This window comes from Chiloscyllium plagiosum, chromosome 1, assembly GCF_004010195.1.
Source record: "Chiloscyllium plagiosum isolate BGI_BamShark_2017 chromosome 1, ASM401019v2, whole genome shotgun sequence".
NCBI classification, from domain to species: domain Eukaryota; kingdom Metazoa; phylum Chordata; class Chondrichthyes; order Orectolobiformes; family Hemiscylliidae; genus Chiloscyllium; species Chiloscyllium plagiosum.
Window position 1 is genome coordinate 125,416,346 of NC_057710.1, and position 11,907 is coordinate 125,428,252.

Here is an 11,907-nt window from a genome sequence, read left to right on the forward strand (position 1 = left end):
CCAACTGGGAGGGAACCCTTCTGTCTGTTGATTGTTGTGCGGTGCCCATTCATCTGTTGTCGTAGCCTTTGCTCGGTTTCCCCAATGTACCATGCCTCTGGGCATCCCTGCCTGCAACATATAAGATAGACAATGTTGGCTGAGTCACATGAGTACCTGCCATGTACACGGTGGGAGGTGTTCCCACGCGTAATAGTGGTATCAATGTCCACAATCTGACACGTTTTGCAGCGTCCACCGTGACAGGGCTGTGTGGAGTTGTCCTGAGAGCCGGGCAGTTTGCTACGAACAATGATCTGTTTGAGGTTTGGCGGTTGTTTAAAGGCAAGTAGTGGAGGTGTGGGGAAGGTCTTGGTGAGGTGCTCATCCTCATTGATAGTGCGTGGCAGGTATGTGTTGCAGGTCACGAAGAACATGGCGTAATTTTCCAGCCCCTGGGAAGTACTGAACAACGAAGGGCACCCTGTCAGTTGCAGCCCGTGTCTGTCTCCTGAGGAGGTCATTAGGAAGCCTCCTATCACTAGATTGGCAAGATTTGACATGGTCTAAATTTTATCCTAGAGCTCGAGATTATGCTAAAGTCATAGCATTCGTGAATTATCCAATCTGTGCTGCTGGAAAGTGTAAGGTTGATGGATTAAATCTTTTTATATGAGAAAGTAAATAACTTGATGCTATATAATGTGCTCCAAAGTGCTTTGCAGTCAATGAAGTGCTTTTGAAATTGTCCTTATGTTGCAAATGTGGTGGTCCATTGGCACACGACAAGATGCCACAACCTTCAATGTGATAATCTGTTGTGAATCATGTTGGTTCTTGGATTATTATCAGCCAGGACTCCAGGCAGAATGTAATGCCATGGGATCTTTTACAGCATCTGGGAGGATAGATAGCGTTTGGTTTTAATATCTCATCTAAATGGTGTCACCTCTGACAGTGCAGCAGAGCCTCAGTGCTGCACAAGAAATTAGCTGAGATCTTGCGCTCACATCCACTCAGACAGTTTTGCTACCTCTAAGCTCAGGCTGGAGACATGAGGAATAAAATATCATCATAGAGTCATATAGCTTGGAAAAAGAACCTTTAATTCAACTCGTCCATGCTGATCAAGGTTCTCAAACTAAACTAGTCCCACTTGCCTGTTCTTGGCCCTTATCCCACTAAACCTTTCCTATTCATGTACCTGTCCAAATGTCTTTTCAATGTTATAACTGTACCTGCATTCGCCTCTTCCTTTGGCTGTTCATTCAACGTATGAACCAGCCTGTGTGTGAAAACGTTGCTTCTCAGGTCCCATCTAAACCTTTCTCCTTTCTCCTTAAAATTACACTTTCTGGTTTTCAACTTCCCTACACTACGAACAAAAACTTTGCTATTCATCTTATCGATATTCCTCATGATTTTATAAACCTCTATAAAGTCAACCCTCAAACTCCTATGCTCCAGTAAAACAAGTCCCAGCCTATTCAGACTCCCCTAATAACTCAAACTCTATTAGAATATGTTTATGTAAAGATAATATCATTACCAGTTAACCCAACCTCTTTAGCTTGATCAGTTTTTCATCGTTAGTTCGTTGCATTTTGCAGCACTTAGCAGAATCAAGAGAGAAGGCAAGAGTGACTGCCCTTGATATCAAGCTAGCTTTTAATTGAGTATTGCATCAAGAGACCCTAGCAAATCCAAAGTCAGTGGGAATAGGGAAAAACTGTCCATTGGTTGAGGTCATACTGAGCAGAAAGGAAGAAGGCGTGGTTGTGATTGTTGGCCATTCATTTTATCTCAGGGGGCCATGGCAAGAATTCCTGATGGTAGGCCCATCTTCATCAGCTGCTCATGAATGATCTCCCCTCCATCATATGGTCAGAAGAGGGATGTTTGCCATTTGCAACTCCTCAGCCTCAGTCCATGCTCATATTTGGCAAGTCCTGGGCAATATTCAGGCTTGACATTTATGATACAGAATTACCAGGCAATGAGCATCTCCAACAGGAAAGAACTTAACCACGTCTCCTTGACATTCAATGATATTACCCTTACTGGAAACACCATCATCGACATCTGTGGCGTACCATTGACCAGAGACTTAAACTAACAAGCTATTTGAATACTGTAGCCACAGGAGAAAGTCTGAAGTGGGAACTCTACCTCAAGGAACTCATCTTCTGACTCCCCAAATTCTGCCCATGATCCAGAATTCAGGATACTGATGGAATGCTCTCTACTTGCCTGGATGATTGTGGTCCCAACAACACTCAAGGTGTTCAACGTCATTCAGGAGAAAGTCATTTCCATGATCAGCAGTGCATGTATAATTTTAATTATTCAATGTCTTCACCATTGGCATGCTGTGAAAATAGTATGTACTATCTACGCAATTAACTCACGAAGGCTTCTTCAACAGCACTTTCCAAATCTATGATGTCTACCACATGGAAGTACAAGGGTAACTGACCGGTCGTAGAATCCCTGTAGAAGCAGGCCTTTCAGCCCATCAAGTTGACACTGACTCTTCAAAGAGCATCCTACTCAGACTCACCCCTTTATCCTATCCCTGTAACCCTGCATTTCCCATCTAGTCACACATCCCTGGACTCTATGAGCAATTTAGCCTGGCCAATCCACTTAACCTGCATATCTTTGGACATTGGCAGGAAACCGGAGCATACAGAGAGAATGAGTAAACTCCACACAGACAGTATGTCTGAGGGCGGAATTGAACCCAGGCCCCTAGTACTGTGAGGCAGGATCACAACCTTTGAGGTCTGCTTTTTAATCCTTTATCTAGCTCCCTGAAGTCTTCTTGCAGAGCCTCATCCCTCTTAAGCTACATCGTGACCACGTCTAACTACACATTTTCACATTACTCTGAGACTTGTGAATGTACTGATGTGCCTACAGCTGGCGCTCAGGCTCTGAAACCCAGCACTCAAGGTGGCCAAACTGTGGGCATTTCCTGTAGATATGGTCATCCAGACTACAAGGAACATCTGACACTTCCCACCCACTGCACGCTGTGTGACACAAGATCTGAAGTCTTCTACTGTACCTTTACTTATCATACTCTGACCCTAAATCATTTTTTTTGTTGTTATACAGTACAGTTCCCCTCTAAACGACTCACCATCCTGATTTGGGAATAAGCTACTGTTCTTTTGCTGTCATTGGGTCAAAATCCTGTCTCTCCCTTCCTAATGGCATTCTGGGTCTACATGAAATGGACTGCAGGCATTCAAGATGCCAGCTCACCACCACCTTCTGAAGGGTAATTGGGGATGTCAGTCAATGCTGGCCCCGTCAGCAATGTCTACAACCCCGACAGGAATAAAAAATAATGCATACCATAAAATCACAAACATAGCAGATAAATTGTCAACCAATATTTTGATAGGTTTCCTTTATTCTTTCTTACTATTTTCAAATGTCAGTGCTGCTTTATTGTATTTATGACAACTTTTGGTACCAAACATTCACAGCAACTGCCAGTTGGAAGATAAAGCTTAGATAATTCGGGCTTTCTTCACTCTCCAGTAGCCTTTTTTCTGGCATTTTGCTGGAAATGAATGTGCATTTCTAATGGATAAGGACAGGGTCTTGTCTGGTTGTGGTACTCCCATGGTCTGCATGGCTTGGTGATGTCTGCAACTGAGACTTGCTCATGAGGAATAGCTATTTATGGAATTTGATCCAAATCCCAGAAGAGTAGGTGTGAAGAGAAAGTTTGACCATGGAGAATGTGGAGGAGAATTGACAGGGCTGAAAGATGAGGCCTGTAAATTATATGCTTTAAGTTATGCATACATAATTAACATGTATTTAAGCTATCTTAAGCTGTTTGGTCGTGTGGCCGCACGGTCTAAGACCTGAAGTTAACTTCCAGCCTCTAAGGCGGTGTGGTTTCGTATCCTACCTATGCCACTTGTGCTGACTGGTTATTAAGGCAAACTTTGGCAGGGGTGAGCTGTGTTGAAGTTGAATGCAATAAAACATAACCATTTCCTCCAAACTATTCTGTGATGTGGGATAGCACTGACCCTGTATCAGGTCAGTGTCCATGCTGTGTTCCTCTGGTGTAGTGGATATCACATTCGCCTCCCAATCGAAAGGCCCACGGTATCATACTGCAACCAAGTAGTCTGTGCTAGTGTTTCTGGCTCAGGCTTGGAGGGCCGAAGGGTCTGTTCCTGGGCTGTAACTTTTCTTTGTTCTTTGTTCTATTTTACTTGGTTGATGGCACTTGAAATATTGTGCATAGTTTCTTTCTTAAAATAGTGAACCTGGGAAATATATCTTTGCATGAATATAAATACAGTTTCTTGCTCAATTGCATGTGATCAACTTTGCAGCTTTTGCAGTGTGCCATGCATTTGTAGAAAGTGAGTTCATGTTTTGTTTTTCCACCGACTTTGTGAAATTTTGAAGAGGTGCAGCACAGAGGCTAACTACTTTCAAGTGTAATAAACACTGGAAGATGAATTGAGCTTGATGCTCTCCAACAGCTGATTTCAATGTGGTGTTGGTGGAACAATGCAAGTGAAGCACTCGATACTTGTTTTATCAGGAATTGTTTATAATATACCAAGATTCCAGAAAGAAGAGGTGGAGAAAATAAAGTTTGATAAAATAGAAATTTTCTCTTTTATCTTCTAAAACAATATGTTCAATTTTTACATTCTTTGGGAAAATTTGTCCATCCATAAGTAATACGTATCTAGCAGTTTTTTAAAGTATTAAGCCTAATCAATGTATAAAATTTCTATTTATCAGGCTTCTAAACAAATAAGGCAGCAGAAAGGGATTAAGACTGCAAGTGCAATTATTGTTCTGACCGATGGTGAATTAATAGAGAATGTGTTGCCCTACACAATTAATGAGGTAAGCACAACATTTCAAAATTACTATTGAATGAACTGCATGTTTTTTCTTTGACTGAAGCTAATCTATATTGAATTTCTTTATAGGCTGATGATGCAAGAAAACTAGGGGCAATTATTTATTGTGTTGGTGTGAAAGACTTTAAAGAAACACAGGTAGGCCTCTATAACATAATTCCATTGATTGATTATCAGGTGTATCTAATGAATGATTCAATACATTTTATCAGGAGGCTGGGCCCAGAAGCTTCATCAGAGTAGTTTACTTCACTTACCATTGTGTTGCAGGAAGCCTAACATTCATTCAGTGTCAGTACACGTGAGAATCCGGTATCTCTGAGTGTGATTATTTCTTCCCTTGGTGTGTGGAGGGAGGTGGCAAGAAGGGGCAAAAGTTGGGGAAGTTGGCCCAGAAGACAAAGTCAGTTCATTCACACAAACAATGCAATTAAGTGTTCCATGTGAGACTCCATGGATGACCTCCTTGACTTGACGGAAATCGTATACCTCCCGTCTTGCCACCTTGAGCCAGGGTACAGTATGACCTAGAGGATAATATGTGGAGCTGGTAATGTACAGCAGGTCAGGCAGCATCGGAGGAGCAGGAGAGTCGACATTTTGGGCAGGACCTTTAATCAGGACTGGGGAGGGGGAAGGGGGCTGAGAAATAAATAGAGGGAGGGGGATGGAGCTGGGGGAATGTAGGTGAATGCAGGTAGGGGTTATTGTGATTCATCAGTGGGAAGAGTGGAGTGGATAGATGAGAAGGAAGATGGACAGGTTAGGTTAGGCTAAGGAGGCTGGGAGAAAAGGTAAGGCCGGACATGGGATGAGGTTGGAAGCAGGCAGGCGGGCGGGCAGGCGGGTGGGGGTAATAGGTGGGGAGATTTTGAAGCTGGTGAGCTCTATGCTTGGGTCATTGGGCTTTAAGCTTCCAGGTTGGAATATGAAATGATGTTCCTCCCGTGTGGCCTTAATTTAGCAGTGGAGGAGGCCCAGGATGTTCATGTCCCAGGGGAGTTGAAATAGCTGCCAACTGGAAGGTGGGGTTAATTGGAACGTATCAAGCACAGACCCTCTGCAAACCAGTCCCCGAGTTTGTGCTTTGTCCCTCTAATGCAGAGGTGACTGCATTGGGAGCAACGGATACAATAGACTAGGTTAGAAGAAGTGCGGGTAGAATCTTTGTCGGATTTGGAATAATTTTTTTCGGGCCTTGGACGGAGGTGAGAGGGGAAGTACAGGAACAAGTATTGTACTTCCTGTGGTTGCAATGAAAGGTGCCAGATGTTGAGGAGAGTTTGGAAGGGATTGTGGAGCTGATGTTGGCATTGTGGATGAAATTGGTCCGTACGGAAAGCAGAGAGGGGTATGGGTCTGACTGCAAGTGGTGAAATAGTGGAGGATGATACATTGGATTCAGTTTGTGGGATGATATGTGAGAATCAGGGGGACTCTATCCTTATTGTGGTTTGGGGGGGTGAGGTATTGAGGGCAGAGGTGTGTAAAATGGAGGAGGTGCAATTGAAGATGTTGTTAATCGTGGGAGAGGGGAAACTACAGTCTTTGAAGAAGGAGGACATCTGGGGTGTGCCAGAGTAGTATCCCTCATCCTGGAAGCAGATGCGGCAGAGTCTGAGGAATTGGGAGTATGCGACAGCACTTTTTCAGGAGAGGTGGAGGTGAGAGGAGGTGTAGTTGAGGTAGCTGTGGGAGTTGGTGGGTTTGAAGTGGATGTCGGTGCTCAGTCGATTAGTAAAGATGGAGATGGCGAGGTCTAAGAAGGGGAGGGAGGTGTCACAGATGAGTATTTTTACTTCAGGAATCAGATTTAAATCAGGACATTGCAGGCAAAGCAATTATTTATTATTAATCCCCAGATCATCAGAATCTGGTGATGAAATGTCTTGCGAACTGGTGTAGTGAAAGCATTGTTTTAAGGAAAGAAGTAGACCAGAGTTTTGACCTATTGTCAATGAAGGAATATCAATAAAGATCCAGATCAAGATTGTGTAGGACTTGGAAGAGAACATGGAGATGTTCTTGATAAGCCATCTGCTCCTGTTCAGAAAGGAACAGTAGCATCTGATTGTGCAGTTCTATGGAATTCTGATAGAGCAGCCTGCCTCATACCAGCTGGGGAAGTTGGGGCTGCACTTACATCTCGTGGGAGGAATAGGAAGAGGGAAACTTAATGAGGGAATAAAGATGACATGGTAATATATCATTGCAGATAATCTTTCACTATTACAATTATATCTTCATTTGCATTGTTGAAATATCTGCTGTCATATAATTGACACTGTCGGACTTGGTTAAGTCGCAACCATGTGCAATATCCTAAGGTTGAGAAAGGTTGCAGTGGTCTAGCATTGCTGATGTCACTCAAGTAACTGGCTCCTAGACAGCAGGTAGCATCCGACATCGTGGATTCTTGAACCTTAATGTTGAGGACTGCAGCCAAGGCTTTACACTTTAATGTGGACAACACTGAAGCTGTAAACAGTGTTGAGGCTTTGAGTAGGGACTTGGCTTGTGTGCATCCTTTGGAGTGAGAGTATAGAATTAGTGATGATTCCACACCTCTCTGCAGAGAAAGATGCATTTTATGCATGAGCCTTTCAAGGGAATGCTCTGCCATTCAAGGTTGGGAGATATATAATGGGCAGCTCACAGGTCCACTCTTGATCAAGTGCAAAACAAACCTGCACAAAACACTGCTCTTGCAGGCTGTACACAGGCCGAGAGGACGATCAAGCCTTTCCGTGCAATCTGGCAGTCTGTGCACACTCTGAAACATTGAAGGGTTACCACCTGATGGGTAAAAAGGAGATTCCTGAACAGTGATGGATTTGACAACATAACGTTAGATACAATATCCTAATGAGTGCCTCAATAGTTACCTAAACTTGGCACTGTACAATGTTAGTACACTTTCAGTGACAGTTGCTCTTTCCCTCAATTGGTAGGACATGTATGTAAATACTTGAAAGTGGGATCATCTGAAGATATCAAATGTACAATCATATGGATAATATAACATTTATTCAGCAACATAAAATGTAAAAGTAACATGGGACACGGCTCTTTTGTACGAAGCAGCAGCTGCCTATCATATTACGAATAGAATGTTAAACAATTAAACAAAGTTAAAAGCAGCAATTGGAGGTTGCTGTTCCTGCAGGACTTGCCTTCAAAGTACCAATTGCTGTCTCCATCTATGTCTCCTTTTATATTGTCCTTACGGTACCACCTTGAAACTGCTCTTGGAATTCTGTATGTGAGATCTGTGAACAGGTATTCGTGGGAAATATCAGAAAGATTATAAAAGTTTTATTGAAGGAACCTCTGAGCCCTCACATCCATAATGATGATGCCAGCCTCATGTTATGTCCTCACACAGCGTGTCATAAAGAATTCCATGGAGATCAAAGTTTGGGAGAAGATTTGTAGCTCGGGTGCTCGTTGTTGTGGTTCTGTTCGCCGAGCTGGGAATTTGTGTTGCAGACGTATCGTCCGCCGTCTAGGTGACATCCTCAGTGCTTGGGAGCCTCCTGTGAAGCGCTTTTGTGATCTTTCCTCAGGCATTTGTAGTGGTTTGAATCTGCCGCTTCCGGTTGTCAGTTCTAGCTGTCCGTTGCAGTGGTCAGTATATTGGGTCCAGGTCGATGTGCTTATGAAGGCTTCCAAGCACTGAGGATGTCACCTAGACAGGGGACGAAACATCTGCAACACAAATTCCCAGCTCGGCGAACAGAACCACAACAATTCCATGGAGAATTCCTGCCATTGTCATGCCATCACAAGGATTTCTAAGAATTTGGATTTTATCCAAATGTGCATTACATAACCAGCCAAAGTTTTTACAATAAATTTGAAATAGAGTTCTGCCAGTAAACTATCATGATAATAATTTTCTCATCCTTCCGAAGAGAAGGCATCCTTCTGGATTCCAGACCATGTCCTTGCAAACAGATAGAATTGTACACTGAACCTAACATCTGCCAAGCATTGCTTCCAATGATTGCTATGGAATAGGTTGTGAAGTTGGAATTCAGATTCTGCTTATTCTCACTACAGTTCTACGTTGACATGACAAGAAAGCAATTAGTGCACACAGCATAATTGTTCACTCGGGTCATGATTGTTTGAGGCCAGAATGTTCCATTGCATTCTTGACGAAGGATGACCTACCATTGAAGTGCAGATTGAAGCCAGAAGGCCAGCATTGTTGAATTAGTTGAGGCATGATTACTGCAATTGCTTCTATAAAGATCTCTCTAGTTCCAAAGATTTGACACTGTTTCCAAAGGAAAGAAAGTTAACTTACAGCATCCATTTTGGCTATGGTGGCAACCATTTTGTGTCATTTTTGTGAAGTTAAGTTCAGATCCAACATGGAAATATCTCGACTTGGTTTCAGTATAAGTGGCTTCCAAGTGTTTGCCTATGATGGACAAATGTCCCACATCCTTCATATTCCCATTTCTTTGCCGTCTTTGTGACCCCATGACCTTTTAGTATCTATGTTACCATTAAGCCACTTTACATAAATAGTAATGTGCCTACGTCTCCCCAGAGAGCTCTGAAAATTCCCATGACCTTTTAGCTCTACAGTCCCTTCACATTAAGCCATTGCTACTGTGATCTGTTTGAATCCTCTCATCTGGATCTCCCAGCCCCTTCCTATTCAATATAAGGTCCCAGCCTACTGTATAATTTCCCTTTATCAGGATCATCACCCTGTCAGAATCTAAAACACTCAATGCCATCTCTCGACTTGAGTTACATGTTTTCCCTATACTGTGTGGATTGCTGCCTGATAAGCCCCTTGACTATTATTGATTAAAGTTCCATGACTAAACACCACCCGGACTGACTTGGCAGGACAGCTACAGTTGTCCATGGCTCACTCTCAAGACTAGTATCTCCATAACACCTCGACTGACCTACTATTAATCCCCTGAGTTTTGCACTTGATTCATAGGACAGACTATGGCCCAATCCTGGGACTGGACTAGGCCAAGTATCCTGAATGCCTGTGGCAGTACCTACTTCCTGACTGTTGTCCTGCTTCATCCCACTAAGGACTGCTACACTTTGACTTTCACATGTAGCCATTTGTTGGAAGCACTTACAGTGGAATTGCTGTGTAACTTCGATATAGATAATGGGACTTGCTGCAAGCCTGATGTTGTAGCACAGTGTCCACCCCTATCCGACTGATTAGAGTGCTCCTCACTCTCACAAGATGCCTGCCTCTCTGTCTGAGGCTGGCAGTCTGTAATGGAGCACTAATGGCTCTGTGCTTTAAGAAAGCAATGTGAGCCATTCAGGGATTAGCAGCTCATAACTCAGTGCTGAAGTCAGTGAGTGTCTGCTAGGAAAGCAATATAAATTAGACACAGGCTGACAACCTCCAAGTGAGTGACTGTGCAGTAAGAAATTATGCAAAGAGCCATTAGTTGCATATGTCCGTCTCAGCAAAAAGCATCCTGTTACAGGAGAGTAAAATGTATGTGTACCCCTGCATGCAAAGTGATCTGACAGATGTATACAATTCATAAATGTTCCTGAGCTCCAAAGTAAAGTTCTGAAGGACTAAAGTGGTGTCTGACTTTTTCTGAGAGTAAGCAGGATGATGTGGTGAGACTGGTGGTTTGCCGATGCTGACTTACATGAATGAAGGATCTAGGAGGCTGATGGCCATGGAGCACACAGCCATGTTGTTTTGAAGGAGCAGTTGGATGATGACTGGGATAGGAAAAAGTGAGGACTGCAGATGCTGGAGATCAGAGCTGAAAATGTGTTGCTGGAAAAGCGCAGCAGGTCAGGCAGCATTCAAGGAGCAGGAGAATCGACGTTTCGGGCATGAGCCCTTCTTCAGGAATGGAGATTTCTGAAGAAGGGCTCATGCCCGAAACGTCGATTCTCCTGCTCCTTGGATTCTGCCTGACCTGCTGCGCTTTTCCAGCAACACATTTTCAGCAGTGATGACTGGGATAGGCATTCCGTGAACTTCAGTCATCAGGTACCCGCTCTAATTTACATGTCAGAAATTTGCATCATCTAGTTTCTTTGTGAAGGAGAGGAGTATTGTAACTACCACAGAAATAAGGTGAGTTGGGGCTATAAGGCATGGAAATAGGTTAGTTTCTGCTTGATGGTGAGATTCTGAAGTGAACCAGTACGCCCTGAGGATAAAATGGGGAAAATTATTCTCAATATTGAAATCCTGCCTTTTTAAAATTCTTGTTGCATTTTCTCACCTTTCGTTTCATACCACTCAGTCCACAAGAAGGACTGGAAAATACCACCCTCTATTTTCATATTGCATGGTGTTGATATTTAAATGACAAATCCATGTTGGCTATGGAATGAAACAGTTTACACTGTGAATTAACTGAAACAAATTATCAATATGTGGGTGAATTTTCTTTGTATATCTAATTGCATGAATTTTCAATACCTAGTGCTACGTAAGAGGTGTCATTTAGCTCAGTGAGCTAGATAGCTGGTTTGTGGTTCAGAAAAACACCAGTAGCATTGAGTTTAATCCTTATTATATCTAAAATGGACTTGGAACCGAACTCCTTGCCTTGTCCAGTAGCAGCAAATCACAGACTACTCCATGGTTTGGCAACCCTTAAATAGTTGAGGATGCTACATGGAGAAGAAGAATTTGGTAGAAATTGAATACGTAATAAGGAGCCACATGACATCTTTATCTCTTGATTGCAGTGCTAGATATAACTCACTCATAACCTGCCAGTCATGAGTTATCAGGTTATGTCCCTTCTGAGATAGAGTCATAGAGATGTACAGCATGGAAACAGACCCTTCAGTCCAACCCGTCCATGCCGACCAGATATCCTAACCCAATCTAGTCCCACCTGCCAGCACCCGGCCCATATCCCTCCAAACCCTTCCTATTCATATACCCATCCAAATGCCTTTTAAATGTTGCAATTGTACCAGCCTCCACCACTTCCTCTGGAAGCTCATTCCATACACGTACCACCCTCTGTGTGAA

The 11,907-nt window shown here is 43.1% G+C and overlaps 1 protein-coding gene across 1 annotated transcript in view; it reads left to right on the top strand.

The window, feature by feature from the left end:
- The window catches only part of antxr2a (ANTXR cell adhesion molecule 2a), a 232,866-nt gene that overhangs the window by 24,283 nt on the left and 196,676 nt on the right, over positions 1–11,907 (top strand). Inside the window, exons 5-6 of the mRNA XM_043696278.1 lie at positions 4,768–4,875; positions 4,962–5,030. Of these exons, the coding sequence (XP_043552213.1) occupies positions 4,768–4,875; positions 4,962–5,030 (177 nt within the window). The remainder of the gene's footprint in view (positions 1–4,767; positions 4,876–4,961; positions 5,031–11,907) is intronic.